General features: G+C 43.8%; 2 protein-coding genes across 5 annotated transcripts; both read left to right on the top strand.

The window, feature by feature from the left end:
* The first annotated feature begins 4523 nt into the window (after positions 1-4523).
* LOC127479032 (solute carrier family 2, facilitated glucose transporter member 11-like) lies at positions 4524-15048 on the top strand. 4 transcript variants are annotated; one of them, XM_051805510.1, is made up of 12 exons: positions 4524-4996; positions 6389-6487; positions 7030-7190; positions 8596-8716; positions 9404-9533; positions 9709-9857; positions 10517-10704; positions 10985-11156; positions 11592-11692; positions 11823-11898; positions 12871-12998; positions 13618-15048. In XM_051805510.1, exons 2-12 carry the CDS (start codon positions 6418-6420, stop codon positions 13816-13818), a joined length of 1497 nt encoding a protein of 498 aa, XP_051661470.1. In that variant the 5' UTR covers positions 4524-4996; positions 6389-6417; the 3' UTR covers positions 13819-15048. The 4 variants fall into 4 exon arrangements, with proteins under 4 accessions (XP_051661470.1, XP_051661472.1, XP_051661469.1 ...); XM_051805509.1 differs by having other exon boundaries at positions 4525-4996; positions 8592-8716; XM_051805511.1 differs by having other exon boundaries at positions 4527-4996; positions 8592-8716; positions 10985-11095; positions 11591-11692.
* Positions 15049-16864: 1816 nt separating this feature from the next.
* Positions 16865-25033, top strand: LOC127479036 (solute carrier family 2, facilitated glucose transporter member 11-like). The gene is made up of 12 exons (XM_051805519.1): positions 16865-17029; positions 17138-17236; positions 18115-18275; positions 18745-18869; positions 19759-19888; positions 20877-21025; positions 21835-22022; positions 22330-22440; positions 22740-22841; positions 23196-23271; positions 23608-23735; positions 23868-25033. The coding sequence occupies exons 2-12, from the start codon at positions 17141-17143 to the stop codon at positions 24072-24074; spliced, it is 1473 nt and encodes a 490-aa protein (XP_051661479.1). The 5' UTR covers positions 16865-17029; positions 17138-17140; the 3' UTR covers positions 24075-25033.
* The last annotated feature ends 1076 nt before the right edge of the window (positions 25034-26109 follow it).

Raw genomic sequence — 26109 nt, 5'->3', positions numbered from 1 at the left:
AAAAGGCACATGAGCAAAGATAAATGGGCTGTTGCAGTGTTCATCTCTTTTGTTTGTTGTAAATTATTGTGTGTAATTCATGTTTCCTGTCCATAAATACCAGAGGAACTTGGAGACATGGAATCCATTCTGATTCAGTAAAGACAAAAACAACTCCTTTTGAGCCCATCTGGAACTTGTTTTTATCATAATTGTTTTGGGCTCAGTAACGAGTTCAAGATCTAACTGCCGTCACTAATTGTTTCAAGAATAAACAGATGCTTTGTTTAAAGGTGGCAGCTCCCATTTTGCCCAGCACAGCACTCTCTGGGGTCGCAGGATGAAAGGAGCTGTGTGCCGTGTCAGCACAGGCCCTAACGAGCGTTGGCGCCCTTGTCGGGTGCTCACCCCGCTGGCAGCTGGAAAACCAGCCCCCAGCCCTGCATGTCCAGCCAGTGACGTGTGCCCTCTGCTCTTTAACACCGCTGGCATTTTGTTTGTAACTTCATCTGATGGCCTTTTGCAGCGTGTCACGCTGTGACAAGTCATACCTGCTCTGATGACGCATAGGCACCTCCTCCAGCGGGGCTGTGGGACACTCAACAGAGAGTGTTCATTCCCTGGCCATATAACCCCAAGCCCCTTGCCTGGAGTAATGCTCCACCCCCTTGCTTAGAGCTCTGCTTATTTTCTTCATTTGAAAACAAAGATACCCCACACAAACCCGCTCTGAGAGACTCCCCCCACCAGGACATGAGACCATGGCAGTTCTGTTCAAGGCCTCACTCATGGTGCTCCCCAGGACATGCCAGGCCCGAGACCCCTGACAGCCCTGATAGAGAAGAGGTCATTGCATGATCGATGTCCCAGCACTAGGAACAGGTTCAGAAAGAGCAGCACTGAGCTCCTCCACAAGGGAGCCACACCAGCCAGGGGGACCTCACTGGAAGGTTATTTCAGCTCTCACACTCAGCCCTCGGTGGCACAGACAGCAGGTGCCAAGAGCTCCAGGTCCACCATGGAGTAGTCACTAAGAGTTTCTGCTCTGGTTTAGGCTCCATGAACCTGCTGTGCACAGATAAGCTGTGTAATCAGAACTGCCTGAGGCACTTGAAATGTTTACTTTTCCATGTTTAGTGGCCATATATAAATTCTTTCTGCTTCATTGAAGGATTTCTTGTCCCAAATCAGCTAACTCTAGAGTGTCGTGGCTGAAGTCAGGAGAAAGGGAATCATACAGATTTGGATGGATTTTTAAATTTGTTTGTTTGTTAGAAAGAAACTAAAGATAGCACTTAGACCTCAGCCCTCCAAGGACATGTGGTTTGCACAGGGTTTGCTGTAAATCACAGTTTATGTTATTTTTATTTCCTATGGGTTTTAGTTCAAAAACACAGCTTTGCATCTGGCATATCATGAAAAAGAAGATTTCACTTAAATCTCCTTGAGCAGAGCCTGATCACATATCCAAATAAAGCACCTCTTCGAAAACAGCTTCTGATCATGAGTTGAAGACATCAAACAAGAAAATGTCTGTCTTTTTGCACAGTTATTTTTTTTCCAGTGTTTAATCATTCTTGTTAAATTCTTCTGCCTTGTGATCTGTCCTCTACACCACAGGTCACCTCCCACAGCTGTCAGTAGGGAATATCCTTCAAGGACCTTTATTTTGTAACATCCATTTCATAAGCACTGTGGCCAAATCAACAAAAGAACTGAAAAACAATCCCTTATTTCTTATAAAAAGAGATCTGTGTTCAGCTTACAATAGCAGCACATCAACTGAGCATGCTGTCAGCTGCTGAAGAGGAGTCAGAAATGGTATTTGTAGTTTGGCTTTCAGCAAACTTTTTTCAGGGGCAGAAGTATGTGTCCCAGTCGAGGTGCCTCTCAGTAAGCCAGGGGACAGCTCTAATCAAAAGCTCTATCTGAAGGGAGTGATAAATAAGAAAGCAGGATGAGTCTGACACTCTGACACTGCTGCACACATTTTCCTCTCCTCAACAGGAACATTCAGCAACATTTGCTGCCATTTGGCAGAGTCTAAATGCTCTTCTCTTGCACACAGAAAGAGAGGTTTAGTTCAGCCAGGCAGTTTGTTCTCTCTGACCTTCAGGTCACCCAGTTTCACCCAACTGCCTGCATCAGTGTCTGGTACAAAGAAGGAAGGAAAGGAAATAGTTCAGCCACAGCATGACCTACAGCTCACAATGCACTGAAACAAGGGTATTTCAATCATTTTTAGTATTTTGGGCTTTCTCAATTTTCCCTGGGAAGCTCTACTGCTTATCAGGAGGATGAAAATGCAGACTGCTGATCCAGCATATAGAACATACAGCCATTCATCTCATATCCAAAAATTCTAGCTGGCAAGGAAAAGCAGCCAGTTCCCTTGGCTGCATCAGCCCTCATGTCCTCAGAGGACTCAGATCCCATGTATCCCCTCTGGTTTGGAAAGCATCCCAGTGACTCTGTGTGGTAGCAGAAGCTCTCTCAGCATTGGGTCCCTGCCCTGAGAAACCTCTGTGATGAAGCCCATTTCCTGAAATTCTTATACAGTGTCTTGAACTGACATAAATTGTGGGTTTTTTATAAAGAACACTGGTGAACTGCTGGAACTGAGAATAATGGTGTCACAGCAGGGCACTCATTTCCTACAAAGAAAATCAATTTTAACAACTAAGTTCCATAAACATTGCTGTCACCATAAAACCAGCAAACCCGCTGCATGTTTCTTGAGAAAGCCACTTGTTTGTGGATCATATTATTTGTCTTCTTTATTCTGAGCAAGTCCTGCAAGAGTCAGGACAAGCAGACAGAGGTATTTTGTGTCTCACAGTTGCAGGAAAGTGAGAGGGGTTTAAAGAAATATCCAGGCTAGAGCCTGGGAAACAGCCAACAACCAGCCAAGGAGCAGCTCCAAATCTCTTCTGTAATTTACAGTGTAGTGTTTGTAGGGAGAATTCATCCTGTCAATCCAAGCCTCACAGATGTAAATGGGGCCCCTTTCCTCCTCTTGCACTGTAATTGCAGTTGGCTCAGATCATTCTGTGGTAAAAACACTCTAAAACTTGGGAACCTCTCAGTGCGTGACAGATCAAAGAGCATGTGTTGATGGTCTTTCCTAATGACAGGATTACCACTTATTCCTGCAGTCAGATAATTACAGACAGAGCCTGCCATCACAGTCTCCAGATAACTACTCTCCCATGCTCATGGCATCGTATTTCACCTTGATTATGACAGGTTTGAGTTAATTGAAAAAGTATTCAAGGGAAGAGGGTGGTAGATCCCTCCAATACTGCTGGAAACCTGCCGGGTTTATGTGAAGTTATGGACTCTAGAGCCAGGAGTTTGAGTAACTACAGAGCAGTGGATATACCCTGGTGACAGACCCCGAGACTGGGGATTTCTCATCTACATCAGCTGCAACTCTGAGATTTGGAGAACAAGGACTGAACATCGGGAATGATGGGTTTTTTGAGGTGCTGCACAAAGCTGGCTGGAAACACAACCAATGTGAACATTTCTCAACACCAAAGCACAAGTCATATATAGATGCTGTGTAGGAGGAAAAAAAATCTGTTCCTTCGCTCCTCATCAAGGCAGCTGTTACTTCCAGTTAGCCAGCTGCACAGACAAATCTAGACATAGCAACAGAGTAGACAACATTAAGAAACTCGAGCTTTTCTTTTTGAATATGTTACTGGTTTTGATACATGCTGCCTAAACTATAGGTTGACTTGTACAGTGGGGTAAAGTTACACCTGTTTCCCAGTGAACAAGTTATTGTTTGGGAAGGTGTTGGAAGTGTTCATCTAACCCCTGCCACAGTGTTGGAATATTGGATTCAGAGCCTAATACAGCAAATTTTGTACTTCTCCTGCCACTTAGTGGCTGCGGCTGATGCAGCATCACATCTCTACTCACACAATCGTGAGAAAATACTTCTGTGATGTGGAACAGATTTGTATTTCTGTTCAGGTTTAGTAAAACCTGAGTAGGGACAAAGAGGCATTTTTTAAAAAGTTTCACTTATTTTGAATACTTTGAAGTCTGTCAGGGGCCTCACAATTTGCAATCTGCAGGATGAAAGAATGTTAAAATATCATGGTTATTCCTAAAGGCCAGGTATTCTGCGAAGCAGTAGCTTTGATGTTACTGCTGGCAGTGCAATATGCCTCCATCTCCACTGGGCCCATCTCTAGGATTCATAAGGTTGCAGCATTTCTCACTGCCAGGGAGTGCCTTTCTATTTCATAGAGAGCAGCAAGGCTGTCCTTGCTGTTACTGCTGCCTTGCTGTCTTCTGTACATGGCAGGATCTAGTGCTGTAAGTGTGGCTGTCTGCTCTGTGCCAGGCTGCAGGGAGGAGACAGGACCACAGCCTTCTGTGCATCACTCACAGCCAGGTCAGCAACCCCTGGACTGACTGCATGGCACCAGGACACGGACAGGACTGCAGTGAAAGGCCCTGGATAACAAGGATTTGAAAGGTTTGGGCTTCATTTATTCCTGTCACTGGCAGGACCAAGGTTTGTCTTTCAGATCTTAGATTGTGTTCCAGGGCAAATACAGTCAGAAAAAGAAAAACTTGTAGTTCACTTCTGCTTTGATCACACTTAATCAGACAAGTGATACTGGGCAACTGTGCCAGATGCTCTGAGAGGGAATCTATGCAAACCACACTGGCTTTCAAGAGGATTTAGACAACTCTGGATCTTGGAGAATCATTTTCCCAAATTGTCTTTCAACAGTTCTTACTTTTCCCCAGAATGTGCTTTGAACAAAATTAATTGAACTGTCTTGCTAATGAACGTGCAGCCCTGTTTTGAGAATGTAAATCAGCTGGCAAAACACCTGCCAAGTCAAGTGTCTTATCCTAACGTAATGGGTGACTAAATACACATTCCTATGCTGGAGATTTAAATAATCCTTCAGAGCACTGCTGAGAGTACCAGAGGCTTTGGCAGACAGAGGAAAACCTACGAAAGAGGATGAACAAGCTGCAGAGACTGGTAAAACATCTATTTTACTATTATTGCTGACAGATTATTTTTTTTTAATTTGAATTTTTATGAAGCTGTGTAAGTACTATCAGGTTCTCATAGAATTATTTTCCAACTCATCACAGTCCTTGGGGACTAAAACTGACAGACTAATGGCTCTCCTGGCAGCTGCACACCATCGCTGTGGCTGAGAAAATAGTGCAGAAGCCGGGTGTTAAGGAAGGCTTGGGAAGGTCACTCTATAAATACAGCTCAGCTTTGAGCACAGAACTGTTTGGTGGGTCCTGGAGGAAGAAACAAACCATTTTCCTTTAGCTCATGGCCACAAAAGAGCTCTGTGGTACAGGACCTGTAGGGGATGTACTCTATAATGAAAGCAGGGAAACGAGCAGGAGAAGTGGTAGAGTCCTAGGCATTGTGAGTTAAAGAGAAAAGTGTGTTATTATTGTAGAGAAAGGAAATATCTCTCACCTGGAGAACTAGAATAACTAGGAAGAGCAGAGATATCAGGAGCACAATCCTTAGCTCAGGTCTCAGTAATAAGACAGGGAAGTGGTGCAGCCACAAAAAGTGCAAAGTGAAACATAGCTGCTTCTAATGGGGACAGGAGAGAGCTCAGCCTCTTCTTGCTGCAGGGCTGGAACAGTCTGGCTTTATTTTTGTCCTGGGATAATGTCCTGTCTCAGGCTGGTAGGGAAGTTATTTACAAGAAAAGACTTTGAGAAAAGGAAAAATCTAAGATTATTTGAATTTGTGGGTTTAGAACTATTGCAAGACTAGACCAAACTTTCCTTTTCTTTGGTAAAGGGCTCTGTGAGAAGAAAATGAGCAGGTAGAGCAGAAAGAACTCCCCAGCATTGGGTTATCCAAGTTCTCGGGGTCAATGGGGTCATATTCATGTAGCAAAACACAATCTGGCCTGAGGTGCCCTGCAGTGGCTGGCTAACAGCCAAGCCTGAGCATGGGCTCTTCATGTTACACTAGAGCTTTCCCAGTGGGAGGGGTTTTGGAGCAGGGGGCTGGCAAAGGCCATCCTGGCCCTGGGCCACTCAGAACTGGAGGTGTCAGACTGAAGGCCAGGGTCCCCCAGCATGCTCAGAGTGGTCTTGAGACATGGGACAGTGTTCCCAGTGCAAGGACACCCTCAGGGCACAGCTTGCCTGTCACAGGATTTCACCTACAGATGGGGAAACTAAAGGCACAGGCACAAAACAGCATTCTATTTTAATCTAAAATATGTGTTATTATTATGAAAAGGTAGAAGAATTAGCATGCCAATGTATCACAAATGCACTGGATATATATGGCCATGAGAAAAATCTCCCAGCTCAAAGTGTGAATTTCGTGGGGTCATTTTATTCTGTGCAAGGAAGCCATCCATTTTCTGTCCCTTTTCTTCAGCTTCAGAACAAGATCCTGATCCTGACAATATGTGCTGCTGGGATTGGAGGCACTTTCCAATACGGTTACAACATCTCCATCATCAATGCTCCAGCTTCAGTAAGTACTGCTAATCCCAAAGTACACCTGCCCAAGGGCCTCCTCCCAGGACAGACCCTTCCTTGGTGGCTCTGTTGGACAGTGATGTGCCATTGCTGGTGCTGAGGGACAGAAGGGAAAGATGTGTTGTTCCCTCTGTATAATTCACATCTGGGGTACAGGACTTTGCTGTCAAGAGCCAAGTTTGAGCAGGATGTAGTGTCGCAAGAATTTATTCAAAATCTTTGTCTCAACTCCTTTAGCAAATGTAATTCTAAAATTTTCTAACCTGCACCCTTTGAAACTGATTTTTGCCTCTATATTCAAAGTTAGACCCATGAAATTAATTTTTAAATTATCCAAGGTAGCTACATACAGATGGGAACCAACTGCAACTTCAACAGCAACAATTTTACACTCTAAACTCTCTGTTAAAAACTCAACTGGAAGGGATTGGAGGCATAAACACAGAATAAATAGATATATTAATAAGGAAGACTTTATATTTCTCAGTGTCCTTCACCTCTATGTGGTGGTTGTGCTGCCCTGTCCCTCTCCCTCAGTACATCCAGACGTTCATGAACACGACCTGGCTGGAGCGCACGGGCGTTCCCCTGGAGAGCAACGTGATCCTGCTGCTCTGGTCCTTCACTGTCTCTGCATATCCCCTGGGAGGCCTCACTGGGGCTGTGGTTGCTGGTCCCATGGCCATCATGTTGGGAAGGTAAGAGGGTGCTGGAGTTTAATTTGAGCTTTGCAGCTTCCATTACTCTGAGAGGAATTAGGAGCCCTACAGTACAATGCTCACTGCAGTTAAAAATAATGAAAACATGTTTTCTATCATGGACCAGTCCGCCTTAAACATTCTGAGTTGGCAGGGAGCATATTCTGATATGACAGTATTTCATATCTCAAAACCCAATGGGGAACATTTTTGTCCCCCAAATCACCTTCTCATCATATTCCAGCCCAGCTGAGGTGCTACAAGGATTTCGGCTCGCCTCCATACCACAGTAGCCACCTACATCATCACCATCATTTTTGTGCCAGTTTTCTGCCATCCTTTTAAATAGGAAATCATAATGGGTCAGACCAGGTATTTTTCTTTAAAATAAACTGTGGGGATTGGTAGGAATGACACTGGAAAAACAGAGGGTGGTTGTGCATCCCAGGTCCTCCTGTCTCACAGGTCACTTTTTGTCTGATATATTTTAGGAAGTATTCATTAAATTCCCACAATTGGAGGGTTTTTTCTCTGCTCTGGAGTCTCTAAAAAGTATTTGTCTTACCTCATCTATCATTCATACACAGCTCTATCTCCAGTTCTCTTGAGAAAAAAAAACACAGTGTTGCTAACATAAACTAATAGGTAGTCAGATTTTCCTTCCCTCTCTCTCAATCCCAAAATTTTCCTTTATGTGCTATGACTTTGCTTTGTTCCTCTGGTATGATGAAGCAGGCACCACTTGGAAGGACTGTCTCCCATGGCTTACTTATTTCATGGTTATGAATATCTGGAAAGGGTACAGCTTTTTTATCCAATTAAAATTTTAGAGACTTCACCCTGTACTGCTTTGGAATAAAATCATATCCCATTGTAAATAAGATTAAAAAAGACTGACTGGCAAGGCAGTGAGCCGGGACTAGAGAGAATTATTGACTGTTATGGGTCAGTAGAGCTCTCTCTTTTTTTTTTTTTTTTTTTTCCTGGTTTTCAACAGAAATTTCCCCTGGGACACATGAAAACTTCCTGTCAAAGCTTCACAACGCTCATGCTATTACATGAAAAATTCCTGTTTCAACAAATTAGCATTTTCAGACCGCGATGCACACATCTTACTGAAGGAATACTCCTCTCCATTCAAATGGAAACTGCGTGTGAGCAGGAGAGCCCTGAATTTGGGCACCCTCGTGGTGCCCTCAGCGTGCCCGAAGGCAGCGCTGCAGGGACACCTTGTGGCACACAGACACCCCATGTAGGGCTTCGGGTACTCGGGTGTTCTGTGGTGGGGCTGAGCCCACCTTGAGCTTCCAGGCGTGGCAGGTGGGATCTGCAACGTGAGATGTTTTATTTGATAACTAAACCTGACACGTAAGTGCTCACAACTCTCTTTTCTCTTGGAAGGAAGATGTCCCTGCTGCTGAACAATGTCTTTGTGATCATAGCTGCAGCCTTGTCAGGATTCAGCCGAATGGCAAAATCCTTTGAAATGATTATGCTCAGCAGATTTTTTACTGGCATGAATGCAGGTATGGCAACACGAGAAACATAGCAGGACAAAGGGGATAACAGGTAACAATTAGAAATAGAAAATATTCAAATAGTGTTGATGCGAGATATGAAACCAATTAATCCTCCAGGCTGACCAGACACATGTAAGTGAATTAAGAAGTTGTATATTCAGATTTTATATTTTACTTCTGAGGCCTTTTTTTGAAAAAAACATGCATAGGCAGAGGTTTTGTGTATTACATGTATCTGTGTGCACAGGGAGAATCTGAGCTTAAAATTGATCCCTGTCTGCTTGTAAGAATATCAGTCCCTCACCAGCATGAGCGCCAACATTAAAGCTCTTGTAGAAGTTTATCCAAGGAAATAATGATTAAGTGTCTTAAAGTATGATCAAAATGGGGAATTAAAGGGAAGCCATGCTTACTACCCTGAATTTGGTGCTGTAAAGACCATAGACAGAGGCCCTGACAGGTTTCAGTTTCGTTATCCACTAGTACTGATGGGTCCGGAAATGGGTGTTTAGCAGCCTATGCGAAGAGTAGCAGTGAATTGAAGGTTTGGGGAAATAATGAGCACTGGCAGATGGGTCATTACATAGCCCACGGCAGAAAAGTGCAGCTGGCAACCTCCAGAGGTGGCTGGCTGCATTTATCCTTGTCTCCTCCACCCACGAGCTGAGGTCACTGTTTGTCTGCCTTGCCCAGGTGTGAGCATGAACATTCAGCCCATGTATTTGGCGGAAAGTGCCCCAAAGAAGCTCAGAGGAGCCGTGGCCTTGACCTCTGCATCGTTTACAGCCCTGGGGTTGGTGCTGGGACAGGTGGTTGGACTCAGGTAATGTAAAGGAAAAAGCCAGCTTATTAAATCTTTCTTTTTTTTTTTTCTCTTTACTACCCCTTTCTTTCCATTCCTTTTCAGTGCCCTCGTGCAGCAGAGGGTGCTGGGCTTTTGCCAGGTTGTTAAACGTACTGTGTAAATTTAGTTTGTTTGGTTTATTTTTTTCCTCTAGGGAGCTCCTAGGCAGGGAGGAGAGCTGGCCATTCCTTTTAGCAAGCAATGTGGTACCTGCCCTGATCCAGCTCACAACTCTGCCTTGGTTCCCTGAAAGCCCCAGATACCTCTTGATTGACCGTGGAGACAAAGAATCCTGCATCTCTGGTGAGTTTAGGATGGCTCGGCTCCTCACCGAGCATTTGAAATCTACCCACTGGGCAGATTGCATATCCTTAACATACATAATTATGTATGTTGTAAATATCACTTCCTCCTTCCAAACTAAAGAACATTCTATAATCTTAAATATATTTGACCTATTGAGGTAATTGAAAGACATCTGACATCTTCCTACAAAAGACTGTTTTCCTACAATAGGAAGGTCAAAAGGTGAGACTTGTGTTCGCAGTGGCAAATATGTTTTGTAACTATGAAGAGAAATAAATGCTAGTTGAAGAGCTCGGGATCAAATCTGAAGCCAATTAATATTAAAGGATTTGCTTAGATTTGTGGCATACAAATCCTCATATGAGAAGTGGCTGGAATTACTTTCTGGGAAATATGTGCCATGTACCAAGAACATCTTAATTGCCTGCAATTCCCAGGGAAGTCACTTGAGATCTGAGTCAGAAGCACAGCTGCTGAAATGGCACTGGTGGGTTATCAAACAATGTGGAGGGATTTGCACTCCCTTTCCCCCAGATCCTTCAAGTGGCTGCACCACAACTGGCCATCTCTGTGAAGGTAACAGTGTGATCACAGACGCTGCAGAATGACAAACCAAATGTAAGGCTCGGGAGTAAGAGGTTCCCTTGTCCTTGCAGCACTGCAGAAACTCAGAGGCACCACTGACCTGAGTGCAGAGCTGGAAGAGATGCTGGCTGAACAGGCTGCTGTTAAAGGTCAGAGGGCAAAGAACCCGTGGGAGCTCTTCCAAAATCCATCTCTGAGGTGGCAGCTGGTGAGCATCGTTGTGCTGAGCAGCGCCATGCAGCTCTGCGGGAACGACTCGGTAAGAGCCTGATACAGGAGCCACAGCAGTGCTTTGTCATGGGATGTGGCTGAGAGCTCTTGTGTTTAACATCCTGTCTGCTGGAAAAGAACAAACAGTGGTCTTCCTGCCTGTGGAGACCTCAGTACACCTGTGCATTATGGAAAGATTCAAAAAGGTGCTGTCAAAATCACCTGTGTGACAGCACATTAGTCACTCTCTGTGTGGTCCTTCAGGAAGAACAATGGGATGTATTTTCAGATGTCTTCTCTTACTGCTTTCTCCTCTCTTCTCTCCACAGATGTATTCTTATGCAGCTTATGTGTTCCAAGAGGCTGGAATTCCTCGGGACAAAATCCCATATGTTGTAATCGGTACAGGAAGCTGTGAACTGATCACGTCTGTCACCTGTGTGAGACTCTTAACGCACTCTGCTGACACGCAACCTCTGTTGACAGTGTGGAGGCTCTTGATAGCTAATTCTGGATTTACATGTCTTTTCATGCCAAGAAAGCCCTCTAAGCACAGCAGCCAGGCCATTTGTCAGCACCCACAGCCAGACAGGTTAACGCAGAATTATTTGGTCTGACATTGCATTGTCATCACTGTCTAAAATCTCTAAAAAGTGTAACTTTCCTGCTTTGTGTCCGTATGGATAGTGGCAGAGTTTAGGCTGCAGCTGGGACATTCTCTTGTCTCCTCAACACCCTTCTTGCCTGATTCCTGCCACCAGGCCTTTCCTTTGAAATTTCTTTTTTTTTTTTTTTTTGCTAAGAAGCAGACAACATCCTTAAAGTAGCTGTAGAGTGAACTAGGCACAGAGTATCGAAATGGGAAGAGGAAGCAGGCAGGAACTATAAACACAGGTCAAATATCTTGCTTTATTTCACTGTGTTACTTTGTGCAGAACATGATTATAGACTATGCTGGTCGGAGGCCACTGCTGCTGGGGGGCTACATCTTCATGGCAGGATGGGCCATTGTCTTCATGGTCGCTCTGAGCCAGCAGGTAGCAAACTTTACTTAATTTTTTAAGTGGAATGGAGTTGGGCTTTGCGTTTTATATGACTGGGGTGTTCAGTGGTGGCAAATAAGTGTAAGTGCCCTCACTGGTTTTCCGTTGGTCTCTGTGGCTGTAGACTCAGATTAGCTGGATGCCTTATCTCAGCATGGCCTGCATTTTCGCCTATATCCTGAGCTTTGGAATCGGACCAGGTCAGTTCCCTCAGTGTTTTCACTGAAACTTTTGGGTACTGCAGGGGCTTGGAGATGTGTGCAAGCAGCTTATGGAAACTCTCAGACCCTCTTTAGCCACAGCACGCTCAAAGGAACAAGGCAGTTTCTGCCAGCAGCGTTCAGCTGTTTCTCAGGGGTTTGCATCGCATGCCCCTGGAAGTCAGTGTTGGGCAGGGTCATTCTGTGCCCTCCTCTGTGCTGTTCCTCTTCACAGCCATCTTGGCTGTAAGGCCAAGGCACCTGGGGGTGATTCTTGTGTTAAACAGGTGGCAAGGTTTTGATTTGCTGCTCAGTCCATTAGGGCTGCGAACCAGCATTTCTGATGCTTCACTTTAACCCAAGAGATTGGTGGTTACATAATTTGATTATTTACTTGCAGATACCTGGAAGGAAGATTTCCACATCTATTTGTTATCCTACTAAAATGCATTTCCTTGTCAGAATCCGTTAGTTTCTGTGGTTGTGGGGGCAACACACAGACTGTCTCTGTGTGGATATTTGGTTGTTGTGGGAGTAGATGTGAAACTCTGTTTACACGAGTTTGAAGGAAGGCAGGTAAGAATAGAATCAAGCTGCCAGTGTCACAAACCACACAAGTTGGCAACAATTTCTTGTCCTACAGTGCCATGGGGCTGAATTAATTATAAGCCTTTCTCACGGTTTGGTCCTGGTAAGAATAATGTGGATTACAAAACTTTTCCTGGCAGTTCATTCTAACATGAGAAAGTTTGAATAATTAGCCAGGCCTTAATATTTAACCTAAAAATTCCCCTCTGCAGTTAATCTCTATTACCACTTCTTCTGGCATTGCTGACTAGTGAGAATAATTTGCTGAATAATAATTTACTGTTCTCTTATACTTAAAGGTGTGTTTTCTTGTTAAGATGTGTTCTCTTGTTTTTAATGTCGTGTCAACAATATTATTAACTTTCTTGCCATTTGTTTTCCCAGCTGGTGTAACAGGAGTTCTGCCCACAGAGGTTTTTGATCAGATGTCCCGGCCAGCTGCTTACATGATCTGTGGCTCCCTGCTCTGGTTCAACCTATTTCTGGTTGGAACAGCCTTTCCATTCATCGTGGTGCGTTCCAAAGGCAAAGCAATCACCTGCAGCTCTTTAGTGCTCTGTACAAGAAAGAAGCTCTGGTAGTGACCAGGGAAAGAGAATATTGCAAGCAGTAGCATAGCACTGCTGTGAAAGTATCTTTATGAGAAAAGTGGTCAGAACTCCTCTAAACCAAACTTTCTCCATGTTCCCTATGGTGAATTCTGATTTGAGGTTGGGAGAAGACTAATTTGGGGCATGGATGACCAATATTCCTCCTCTGTCCTCAGCTGCGAACAGCTGGGACTAAAGATGTGATGCAATTTTCTTTGGCCAGACCCTGGCACCATTTCCTACGGTGATTTCTGAAGTGAAAGGGAGCAGAATATACATTCCTCTCTTATTTCCTACTGAGGGTTCCTATTCTATATAATTATATGTAGAGAAAAAGACATTTTGAAATACTATTCCTGCTATCTCAAATCTCCCAACCTCTGCTGGGGAGCTATTGCCTCCAGGCATGTGAGACCCTCACCAGGGTGCAGAGAAATATCCCCTTGGCTGACCTTAGTCCATGCAGGAGCAGGGATTAGTGGCCTATTTGTCACCACACAGAATGTCACCAACACTGTCTTGTTTTTTTCCTCCTCCTCAGAAAAGTCTAGCACATTTCTGCTACATCCCATTCCTTGTGGTCTGTGTCTGCACTGCACTCTACGTTGGATTTTTCCTTCCTGAGACAAAGGGAAAGTCCTTCCTGGAAATCTCGGAGGAGTTCAAGAAACGGAACTTCAGAACTAAGACCCGTGCGGGTTTCTACAAAGGCCCTGAAGAGATCAAAACCACCACACTGTAGCAGAAGAAAGGAAGATGGTACCTGGGGGAGTGGTGCAGTGAATTCAGCAGTGGCTGTGTTGCCTTGCAGGGACACTAAGAGAAAAGTAGGGTTAGGGACAATACATTACTCTTAGGTCCTTAAGTTCACCTTGAAAACACATGCTTGAACTGATAAATACAAACAGAAGTTTGATAATCTGTTCTCAGTTTTTAGTACTGAGTAACACATGCATATTTTAGAATCCAGTGACAGAATGATGCCTTGTTCTCTTATCATCAAACATCATGTAATGCTTGAGCAAATTTCCTCAGAATTTCTCCTCTACCCAAAGAGTAACTTCTCAGAAGCCTTTCTTTCCTTGCCCCTGAATCTGGGCTCTCTAACACAGAAATTAATGCGATTAAATTCTGTTTTCAGACACCAGATGAAATTTTCAGTACCTTGTCTTGGTGCTCCCGTTGTTTCTGTTATTAAGTGATTTCAAATAGACCCCTACTTGTTGAGCAATAGTGAGCAGTTAATTATTTTCAGCTATAAAAGCATGTGACAGATGGATTAAGAAGAAAGCTTCTAGTACTTGCTAAGTGGCTTATTATACAACAGACTTTTGGGCATTGTTTTGCAGAATATTTATTCTGGACTGGTTTTCTTCATGGCTTGTTTGTTGTCTTCCAGTCCTATATTGTAAAGCACAGGTTCCCCAGTCCAGTTTGTACTGCTCTCACAGACACTGCTGGTGCACCTTGTAGGGTTTTGTGCCTGTGCTCTGCTAATGGTAAGTGTGGTGAGGAGCTCGTGTGCAGCAGCTTATTTTGGGTGTGGAGATTTAGATCACACCTGGACACTCTCTGCAGCACGTTCTTGTCTCCCAGAGCACACTGGAAAAGACCTAGATGTGATAGTGATTGCTTTTAGTTAACCTGGTGCAGAAGAGGGCAACACTCCTCATTTAATATGGCCTTTCACTTTGTTCATATGACAGTCACAGCACCGCTGATGGTTGCAGCAAAGAACACATACATTTTCAAAAGAAGTTGCTAAAGTTTCTCTCAGTGTATTTTTTAACTGCATTTTTTGGGAAATACAGAACTTTTGAATGACAAGACTGTAAATGTTTCCAGAGTGTATTGCTGTCATTGCTGGGCATGTGTGGAGCAGCAGATCTATTTCTCAGAAGTGGAGTCTGTGCAAGAACTCTCTTTCACTACCTAAAGTTTATAACATACACAAAATAAAGAGTAAACTTTTGTTCCTTTGTGGTTGCTGCTGTTTTAGAAGTCATCAATATACAGACATGGGCAAGAGCAGGTATCTCTGCTCTTGGAAAACACTGAGGTTTTGAAGTATGCAGGATTTTGAGAGAAGATAACCAAGAGCAGGACTCCCTGCAGCTGGGAACTGAAGAGATACTTTTCATTTCTATAGTTTGAACAGAGCAGTGAGGGGCAGATGGAAAGAGTAAAACACACAGTCGAAGCAAAAAGTGACAGTACCGTTCTGGTGGTGGCAAAATACTCTGTCATTCCTTTGGTGAGGACCAGAGGAAGGAGAGAAGACAGAAGTGAAGCAGAGGAGACAAGGCTACTCCCATGAGTCAGCACTGTACTTTTCCCCAGAGCCCTGGCAGGCCAGAGACCATCTGCACCCGTCAATATGAAACATGCCTGTTCAGAAATCATACACAGTTAGTTGACTTCCTGAGTTTCAGAACCAGTCCTGTGAGTACATATGGCAGAAAACACTAATTCAAACTTCCTGAAATCAGGAGTCTTTAGACTGATTAAGCAAATGCAAACAGTGGTTACATTTCAGTTGGTCTAATTTGTTAAATTTTAATTGAAGCATTTAACAAGTTGGTTAATTGATACTGAATTCAAACACCTTTGACTGAAAAGATATATGACACTTGTTCAGATTTTCTTATCATTTGAAGTGTTAAACAAAAATACGTTGAAAAGTGATCCTCAGAGACTCATTATGGTTCATATTACTGTTTGCAAATCAAGTAATCATGCACTGTTGGATTTATTAATAACTATCAACACCAGAGAAAAATAGTTACTGCTGCTGTCCTCAAACACCGCTCTTCTTCACAAGCTACCTCTCACTTCAAACCCAGTTGGGGCTGGGATTCTTCCAGGCACCAAAGACATGCAGCATCCTGGCCTGTGGAATTGCCAAGTGCAGCCTCTCACCAGAAGATGGAATTCCCCCCTAAGCTCTTTGAATAACTTGTAAAAGCCTTTTAACAGAACCAGCTCGGTGACTGCTAGATAAAGAGGCCTTTTGAGAATTTTGGATAAAAGTAAAGATGTAATTTATTTATTTTGAAGTCAGGATTTAAAATTGAGATTCAACTTTCTTAGCATCTGACATATATTATAGGGACACAGACTTGAACTTTCAGGCAATGACCTTTACTCTTAAAGAGTCAACTGATCCCACAATTCAAGAGCTGGATGCACAGGCAGAGTCAGGTTTGGCCAAGTCAGGCTTCAGAAGGCTTTGCTGTATTGAGGCTCAAGGTAGCAGTCAGGAACTTTTCCTTTAAATGTGATAACTGATTACCCAGCCTATGACTTGGGGAGTCCAGACCGGTCCAGTACAGTTTGTGCCAGTCCCTGGACTTTGGCTTCCGTGAGTGCTTTTTTTGATGCCCACTCAAGCAATGGCATTCACCTGAGCAGAAATCAGCTTGTAAATATTTGGCAGGGATTGTCTGAATGTGACCTGTTCTAGAGACAGAGGTGCAGCATCACGCCTTCATCGCTGCCCAGAATATCCCTAGGACAGTCAGGAACAGGAGGAGTGGGAGAGGTCGAGGTGTGCATTTATTGCAGTCCTTTATTCTTAAGCCTCCTGTCAGATAGTTCTAAGAAAGGGTGAATAAACCATGAAACCAGGAATGCCCTTCAATCCCCAAATGTTTATCCAGTCTCAGCCAAGTCACAGAGCAAAATATTCACTTAGGTGAGATAACAAGTGGGAAAGGAGGAGAGGAAAGGACAAATAGATGGAATTGTTGACGGCGCTCTTGCACATTGCACCATGCTCCCACAACCATGACAGTGCAGATTGAGATGGCCAAAACTGCAGACAGAAGCACTGAAGTGTGTAACTGGGTTCCAGGAAACAGCTGTGAGCTTTGTCTCTCCTCAGATTCCTCACTGTCCTGTGCTTTAGTAGCTGTGGTTTCCTAGTGCTGGCTCCTTGGTCTCAGGGGAGGCAGGTGTGTGGCATTGCTCAAACTGTTAGAGCTCCTGAGGAAAACACAGGACATTGGGGGCATGTCTGAATAGCTGTACCAGCTTTGTTTGCTGCTTTTATTTCCTGCCAGAAAATGAGCTACAACCTCTTTCTGCTGCCTTTTGTCCTGGGCATTGGTGGAGGTTTCCAGTATGGGTTGCAGGTCTCCATTATCAATTCTCCTGCTGAGGTAAGCGTGGAGAGCTCCAAGAGTGAGCTACTAGCATGGATTTCACTGTTCTCACTGCCTCTATATGCAATCACTAACTTTTTAAATTCTGCTTTCAAACCTAGACCTCTGGTTTCTTAGTTCTAAGAGTAGCTACTATTGCTCTTGTGTTTCATGGGGTTTTAACTTCTATCTAATGTGGCAGACCTGGGAAAGGGGAGGATGAATGATATTCATAAAGTCAGCCATTTTCCCCTTGCTGAGTTGAATTGCTCATAGGGCATTCTTCTCTTTTCAGTGCTCAGGGGGCCTCTTGTACATGTGCTTGGCCACACACACTGTGTCTAAGTGACTGTAAGGTGCAATAGGACAGGGCAGGACTGTAGCTCTAGAGCTGAGTTCAGCACTGATACCTGCAGCTGGAAAAGGAAAATTAGGGAAGGTGTTTGTCATCCTGAATGGTACTAAGGACATTGAGCTCATACTGTTACCACATTGTGAAACCTCACCAAGAATGAGGGTGCCATGGAGGTTGTGAACAGCAGGCCAGAGAGACCTCACAACAGACCATGTCAAGGGACAAAACCTGCTCTCACTTGAGTCAGTTGAAGTCAAACCTGGATTTCACTCAGGGCATCAGATGCAGCAGGTGGACAAGAGAGACAGACACACAAGCAGGAATGGTGGGAAAGATCAGGTAGCAAAACCATCAGGTTTTAGTACAGAAACAGAAGACCAACCTGCCATGCAAAATTGCCATTGATTTCATCAGGGCTAAGATTTCAACCAAGGTATCCATAGAAATGTATCAAAAAGGCCAGTAGGAGAATTAAAAAAGAGGCACAATTATGCAAAAAGCATGTTGACTGAGTCCATGGGTTTCTGCTTTTCTTTTCAAGTACATCAAGAGTTTCATCCGTGAGACCTGGCTGAAGAGATACGGCTCCACTCCCAGTGAGGACATGATCACTTTGATGTGGTCCTTCATTGTGTCCATTTACAGCATTGGGGGGCTCCTGGGCTCCTCCTCTACTGGATACCTGGCTGTTAGATTTGGAAGGTAGGAATAGTGATTACATTAGTCCTTCCGTTTACATCCACAACTGCAAAAATAAGTGGCCATGTCTTGGGAGAAACACTGCTTGTAAAGTAGCACTGTGAGCAGCCCAGGGCTGCTTCCAATGAAGGATCAGTACAAAATCACACTCTCTCCCTTATAAAGTCCAAAGTGAATCCAGGCCGGGGAAATCAAACAAGGAGTGCATGCATTTTAAAGTGAATATCACAGACAATCAGTCACAGAGCTTGTTCTTCAGTGTAGTTATTGGCTTCACTAGAGGGGTCAAAAGCTTGAACTAACTTATCAATCTGTGACAGTTTTCCCATTCCCTTTTCCCATTTACTTCACTGCAGCCGATCTCAGAAGCTGGCACAGAGTCTGTAACCATGGTACAATTCATGTCACTTCTGTCAGGTGTGAATGACACATGGACAATATTTATGCTCACAGTAATTTAAGTGAATTCCAGGAAAAAGTCCATGCTCCTTGCCAACATCCCTGCCCTGCTGAGCGCAGCTCTGATGGCACTCAGCCGGCTGAGCGGGTCCTTTGAGATGATCATCGCTGGAAGGTTTTCTGCTGGACTGTGTGCAGGTAAATTAACATTCCTACTTATGGCATTAGATAGTTGGAAGAGCAGTGACTCAGGGTCACGAGGATTTATCAGTACACAGACTACAGATTTTTACTAAACCCCGCAGAGGACATGATTGCTTATTTTTAATTAAATAAGAAACCACAAACATAATTAAATTAGTAATGTCTAACATCTCCATTTCTCTTTCTTCTATCTTTACATCCATCCTATAAAAGGTACTGTCTTTTGAAAAAGCCAAAACATGCAATATTTCAGGGGAACCTGCTCACTCAATAAAGAGCTGACCTCTGTTTTCCTGTTGTTTCTCACTGTGGCTGATGCTGCCCTCCATATTACAGACAAGGGAATGGTTTTCAAACTGGGCAATTCTAATTTCCAAATGGTTACATTCTCCCAGTGTTTTCAACCCCTGAGAAGTTGGATAAAGATAATACTAACCAGCAAAAAAAAAAATAAAATGGAGAGAGGATAAATATTAATTAATTCATTCACTGAAATGCAAATGGAATGTATAGAATTTGTTAACTTCTTGGTTTCAAGCACAAAATAAGGCACATATCATCCTGAATAAACACTGAAATACATCATCTGAGACTAAAGGGAGTAACTACAGTCCTGTATATGTGGCTGTAGGAAATGATATAAGAGAAGGCCAGCCTGCTGAAGGACAGAGTTCCCAGGGGCAGGTACTTGCCTAGTGAAATATTTAGCAAAGACACGAGGCCACGGTACAAGGCACTTGCTTCATGTCGGGCAGACACATACTCAGCACGGTTAAAAAGGTGTCTCAAAGCCAACCCCTTTAGGCTTTGTCCATAATGGTCCCCTCCAAAACACCACACCCTTGTGGGTTTGCTTTGCCCTAACAGTCCTTTGTCACTGCAGGTTTATCTCTGAACATCCATCTCATGTATGCTGGGGAATGCGCCCCACGGAAGCTCCGTGGGCTGATTGCCATAACAGCTTCTACTGCCGTTGCCTTTGGAAAATTCGTAGGATTTGCTCTGGGTCTCAGGTAAGAGGGTCTGAAACAGATTCAATGTATTCTGTTATTAAAATATATGTATATATCAATGCAAGCCCATGGATAGGCAAATCAGCAACTGTTTTCAGACATGTTTGCAGGGTAGTCAGACTGAATTAGCCCAAATTCCTGACTTTAGTGAATGGGACACAGAAATCATACAAAATATTTAATCCTGAAGAATAAAGTTCCTCCCTAGCAGACGCAGATCAAAATACAAGTAATAAAAACCTTGAACATATTTCAGTGGGTTTGAGAGAAATCAATCTTTTTATGAACAGACCTTTACTTTCTATTTTTTTCGGAAGGTGCAGGGAATATCAGATCCATCCAAACCTTCTTGAAAATGCACACAAACTGGCACACCCACTCATCAAACACACACACACACATGCACACACACACACACACAGAGACAGACTCTTATGCTGGATTTATCCCCCCAGCACAGGCTCTTCCTGCCTGTCCTGTGCCAAAGGCAGTCTGCCCCATTTCTAGGGCATGCATCATTCTGGCCACAGTGTTCTCAGAGCTGCAGGAAACCCAGCAGCTGTTATTTGGGGCAGTCAGTACCAGGCTGATGACCCATAGGTCTTTCCCCAATTATAACATGGGCCTCTTTGGATCAGAAGCTGAGGGATCAGCCCCTGCAAGTTCTTCCTTCAGCATCTGTGCTGGGACACTGTTGGTCCCTGGGGGCCCTCAGCCGCTGCAGGAGGATGCAGGTGGCCTTGCTGCACTTGCCTCTGAGCAGCAGGAGCCAACACTGGGTAACTCATGGGCTGCAGGTAACAGCCCTCTGCTCTGCCCTCCCCCTCCTGTTGAGATTTTAATTTTTCTGGGCTGAGAAATGCTGGAGACCCTTGGGAGGAGCTGCTGTGACACACAGCAGGGCCGAGGGATAACCCTGTGTCTGTGTGTGCTCACATGGCCAGCACACGATTCCTCAGCCTCTCTCACTCTGCTGGTTCTGTTTCAGAGAAGTTCTTGGAGCAGAGGCTCTCTGGCCTGTTCTCTTGGCAGCCAATGCAGTTCCTGCCCTCATTCAGCTTCTCACCCTCCCCTTCTTCCCAGACTCTCCCCGCTACCTCCTCATTGACAAAAAGGACAAGGAGGCATGCATTAAAGGTAAGGAAATGGGTCACAAAGCATTCATTTTAGAAGAAAGTGGAAAACACAGTAAAGCCTCATATGAGCCTGAAAGAGAGGTACAGGTGGGAAAAAGACTCTTGGTCTTTTGGTTCTGAAACAACTTTCAGCTTTAATGAATACTAGCCTCTTCTGTTTGAATGTTAGTGCTCTTTTGGCACCAGTATTTCCCTTACTCTCTGCCAGGGTCCTCTGAGGGATGTGATCATACAGAGCTTGTATTTCCAACAATACAGATTCTGCCCTGAACAGTCAGGGTGTGGACATGGTACCTTCTGGCTCTGTGTAAGACAGGGAGGCTCTGTATTGTCATGCCATATCCGTAAGCATTCCAGTTTTTCAGTAACCTAACAGCAAATCCTGACAGAAACAGAGAAACAGCCATTCTGGGGGTTTAACCATAAAAAGAGAACTCCTTGAATGTAGAAATACTGTTTTATATGTAGGAATCATTTTACCTTGTCTGTGTTTTGGAGTGTGTATTAGAGCAGCACCTCTAGTAGGAGGGTATTTGGGGAAGGATCGGTAAGAATTTAAGTGTGGGTTACATTGAAAGGCTATAGGCAGCTATTGGCCAGAGGTGAGGTCATGATTAGGATGTGTGGGTAAAAATAGATAGCAATGATCTGAATCTGTGTCTAATCTGAGCCCAGATCTCTAGGAAGTTCATACAAGAAAAGACCCTGAAGTTCAGATAAGACACTCTGCGAAACAGGAAATAATCCTCAGAATTCAGGTCTGTGCTGGTGGGCTTGGACCAGAAGTCACCTCTCCTCTTCTCCTTCCAGCTGTGGAGCAGCTCTGGGGGGATGGAGACCACATGGCTGAAATAAATGACATGATATCAGAGGAAGAAGCCATCCGTGGGGAGAAGGCCAAGGGCCTTTGTGACCTGCTCCGTGACAAAGCCGTGCGTTGGCAGCTCATCACTCTGTTCCTCGTGGCCTCGTGCTCACATTTCAATGGGGGCATTGTGGTATGTGCTCTGCTCTGCTCTGCTCTCTGCACTGCTCACAGGCTCTTGCAAAAGTGAGCTCTGCAACGAGTTGTGAAATGCTGACTGAAACAGTGGCTGTAAGGAGGGATCTGTTGTTCCTGTTCATTACAATCCTTTCCCATGGAAGTTTGGTACTTGAGATAAGTTGATAACTGCAAGTGTCATCTGAAGGTATCCTATGGATTACCCTGTTATGATAAGAGAATTCAAGGGGATCAAAACATTTCTTGTCAAAAAACCCTCAGACATTAGTGTAAACATGAGCAAAAATTTCTGTTCTTTCCAGGTTTACTTTTATGCATACAATATCTTCATAAAAGCTGGAATCCCCCCTGATCAAATCCACTATGTCTCGCTGGGGCTTGGGACCACTGAGATCCTCTCCACAGCTGTGTGTGTAAGTGGTTTTTCAGCTGAATTTTGTTCTGCTGTAATGCATGGTTCATTTTAATCTTTAGAAATGCTGTAAGCGGAGCTTCGGGAATAAAATTTTTTGCAACAAATCAACCACAGAACCAATCATACAAAATCATCTCCACACACCCTGAAAATATGGGCATTTATATTCAATTTCTGGGAAGAGAGGAGAGTCTTTCTCTCAAAATCATGACCCAGGGATGGCAGCTACTGGAGCAGCTCAGCAGTGCCTGCCTTAGTCTGTCCTTTGGAGCTGGCAGCGTGTCCTTCTGGTTGCAGGGTGTCCTCATTGAGCGTGCAGGGAGGAAGACACTGCTGTGGAAAAACTACACAGTGATGACCCTCGCTTTAGGGCTCCTCACAGTCACGCTCTTCCTACAGGTAAGGCCTCACTGATGCATTAAAACTCTGTCGTGTCTTCTTGCATTATTGTGCAGCAGATATCATACTATTTCCCTTCCCCCAAATAATTTTTTAGCCCAAGTAGAAGTGTTTTTGGGGCTAACCATCATATTAACAGAGGTCTGTTCCCAGCCATGTACATACAGATTAAAGACAATAGACTTATGCAACCAAGAACTCTGCCAAGACTATCTCCTCATGAAATTTCTGGAAGTAAAATAATTAGATTTATATTTAACACTGTTATACTTAGCAGTCGTGAATGTTTCTAATGGAGCTAGATAAACAAAATCTTAATTTCTGATTTTATTTGCTTTTCATTTCCTACCACAGGATTCCTTTTTCTGGGTACCATACTGCTCTGTTGCACTCGTCTTTATTTACATCCTGAGCTTTGGCGTTGGGCCAGGTTGGTATTTTCTACTGGAACGGTTTCAGATACTCATTCCTTCCTCACTGCAGCCTTTAGGAGAGGTGCCAGGCATAGCTGCTCCACAGTTAGCATGAACCCCATCCCTACTCCTGATTCAGTGCAGGTACAGATGTTTCCCTCCATACTGCAGTAGGAGGTAAAACTTAATTTCCTATTGCATTCCTACATCCTTCCTCCTCAAGAGCCAGGCAGCACCTCAAACACTTCCAGGTCATTTAAAGCCATAAACCTATGCAACAATATGAAGTGTGAGGTACAGAAGCATCTTGCAAAATTTCTAAGTTTCCTTCTTTTCTTCAATATTTTTTTCAGGTGGTGTGTTATGCTCCTTGATCACAGAAATTTTTATTCAGTCATACAGAGCAGCTGCTGTTGTTTTTAATGGTCTTGTAAGCTGGATCCAACTCTTCATCCTTGGACTTGTCTTCCCTTTCATTGTGGTAAGCAAAGTAGGGTGTTTTTGTCCCTGACCAAGTTCTATAGTAAATACAAAACCAAAAACTCTATATCATAAGAGAGAGAAATACAGATAAATTCTTATGAACGTATTTTGTCTCTTTCTTTTCCTGTAGGAAGGCCTTGGTAATTTCTCTTTCCTCATTTTCCTGGCATACTGTCTGACTGTGGCTGTCTTTGTCTTCCTGGTGATGCCAGAACCCAAAGGAAAGACCATGCTGCAGATCCTGGAGGAGTTCAACCGCCTGAACTACCGTGGAAAGAAGAGACAGACAGTCCTACAGCAGAGTAACTGCTCGGTGATGACTGTCACTAGACTTTAACAACAAACCCTCCCCTTCATATTTTGCTCCTTTATTACTGTAGTGCCCAGAAGCCTCATTAAGCAATAGAGAATCTGTTGCTCCACAAAGAGCACAAGTGTGTATTTTAAAAATAATCACCTGCAGTGCAGGGTGCAGGATGAACTTGGTCGTTCTCTCCAACTCCTGAAACATGAGCTGAATTAATTCCTCTGCAGAAAAAAAATTGAACACAATATATAAAGAAATTTTGTCAGTCCCTCCAAGTTAGCAGTTGGTAAACTGAAAACATAGGATCTGCTATTTTTCTTGGCAAAACCAGGACTCCACAGTTGGAGAACATGAGTCTGGAAGGTCCAGAGATACAGCAGGTTTGCAAAGGTGAGAGCAAAAGAAGACAGAGCTTTGGTGTTGAAATTATCTGCTGTTAACAAGTCAGTGCTGATGAGCTTTCCCAGACAAGAAGCTTCAGTCCAGAGGAAAGGAAGTGTTTAGCTCTTTAATACAGTGGAAGAAGAGCACCTTGCCTATCAGTAGACAGAATCAATATGCAGTGTTTCTACCTCTTCTATTGGAAAAAAATCCCCAGGGATATGTGAGCACTGAAAGAAAGCATGAGCAAAGAAAGCAGAGCTGCAGGGAATCATGAGTGGGCAAAGCCACGGTGGGCAGGTTCTCCTTGCTTGTGCAGTGTGTCTTCAGCCTGGAGAACACTGGATTTCAATGGCATTGACTCCTGAGAGTAACTGGTACCAGTGAGACAAAAGAGAGTGGTGCCTCTCCTGGAGACCCCAATCTGTATGTCTGAACGTTTGCTTCTCTCTCCAGGTGTCTGAATACTCCACATTTTCATTATAAAACATGGTAAAAAAGGCTTCACTTTTTGTAGTCATTGCTATACGACATGACACATTTCTGGTCTTCTTCATGCTTTGCAGTTTACTGATAAAGAAATAAAAAGCACTGACTAGGAAAACACACCCTACTGATCATGCCTGGATTTGGTTTTCATTAAATAGTCAGGGGCAGAGGAGAGCCCATCTTTTGGGACTGTGTTATTGGGTCAAGGAACACTGTGTCTGTCTTTTCTGGAAATGAGATCTTCACTACTGACTGATGCAGGTGCCACACAATAAAATTTGCAAAAGGACTTGAATACTGACCAGCAGTTTCTTTCACAGCCCTTTTCTTTCACAGCCCTAAGGCTCCTGCTATTTTATCTTCACACCATCCTCTAGCAGTATTTGTAGCAGTGCCAAAAGCTAATACCAGGAGCAGGGGACTTCCCCAGTACAACCATCCTTCCTATGACAATCATCACAGTACCAAAAATGCTAGATAAAGTGTATAGTTTCAAGGCTTGAGGTTATGGATTGCACAGTACCACATTAAGAACCAACACACATTCCCTCTTCTGGTCAAAAATGCTGGGGAAAAAAAAAGAGAAGAAACATTTAAAGTATTTTAAAAAGAATCAGGTAAGACCTTGATTATTTTAGAAGTCTTTATTTGGTCTGGACTTTCTAAACCTTACTGGTTCCCAGTGAAGGAGTTTTTACTGTCTTATGAGACATTAAAAACTCATTTCCTTCTACATGTTTTTCTACAGGGTGATCTTGTCCATCATCCCTTACTTGTTCTCTCCTACTAGTAAATACTGTCCACAAGAGGGAAGTGTGGTAAATCATTAGCACTGCCATAAACTAGCATGGATTGGGAATAAAGGTTAAAGAAGTATTTGTGAATCTGCCATGTAGGATCCAGGATCACACAAGTGCTACACAGGGCATCTTTGAAGACAAAATTCCCTCCAAGCCAAGGGTATTGAGTGAGCTCCAGACTGGGTCTGGAATACATTTCTTGTAGTGTTCAAATCCTAGGTGAAAAGATTTGTACTGTCCTATTTATTTTTTAGGAAAATAAAAGAACTATACTAAGCATCTAAGGCTTTCTTTTTGCATAGTACAGCACTGAACGAAAGTGTGAGGCCAGATGAAAATGAGAGAGCAGTATGAGTACTCTAGGAGAGACACAGACAACAGGAGGAAGAGGAACA

The sequence above is a fragment of the Manacus candei genome, unplaced genomic scaffold, assembly GCF_025592945.1.
Source record: "Manacus candei isolate 608988 ecotype Guabito, Panama unplaced genomic scaffold, ASM2559294v1 h1tg000064l, whole genome shotgun sequence".
Taxonomy (NCBI): Eukaryota; Metazoa; Chordata; class Aves; order Passeriformes; family Pipridae; genus Manacus; species Manacus candei.
The sequence above is the reverse complement of the archived record's forward strand: the minus strand, read 5'-3'. Positions and strand labels throughout refer to the sequence as shown.

Bases quoted from the DNA above. Each gene is read 5' to 3' on its own strand.
- LOC127479036 (XM_051805519.1), top strand. From the start codon at position 17,141: ATGAGCTACAACCTCTTTCTGCTGCCTTTTGTCCTGGGCATTGGTGGA. The intron at 18,276-18,744 runs GTAGGAATAGTG...AGTGAATTCCAG, and splicing joins CTGGCTGTTAGATTTGGAAG to GAAAAAGTCCATGCTCCTTG. The intron at 18,870-19,758 runs GTAAATTAACAT...TTGTCACTGCAG, and splicing joins TTCTGCTGGACTGTGTGCAG to GTTTATCTCTGAACATCCAT.
- LOC127479032 (XM_051805509.1), top strand. From the start codon at position 4,976: ATGAACAAGCTGCAGAGACTG. The intron at 8,717-9,403 runs GTATGGCAACAC...TGCCTTGCCCAG, and splicing joins TTTTACTGGCATGAATGCAG to GTGTGAGCATGAACATTCAG. The intron at 10,705-10,984 runs GTAAGAGCCTGA...TTCTCTCCACAG, and splicing joins AGCTCTGCGGGAACGACTCG to ATGTATTCTTATGCAGCTTA.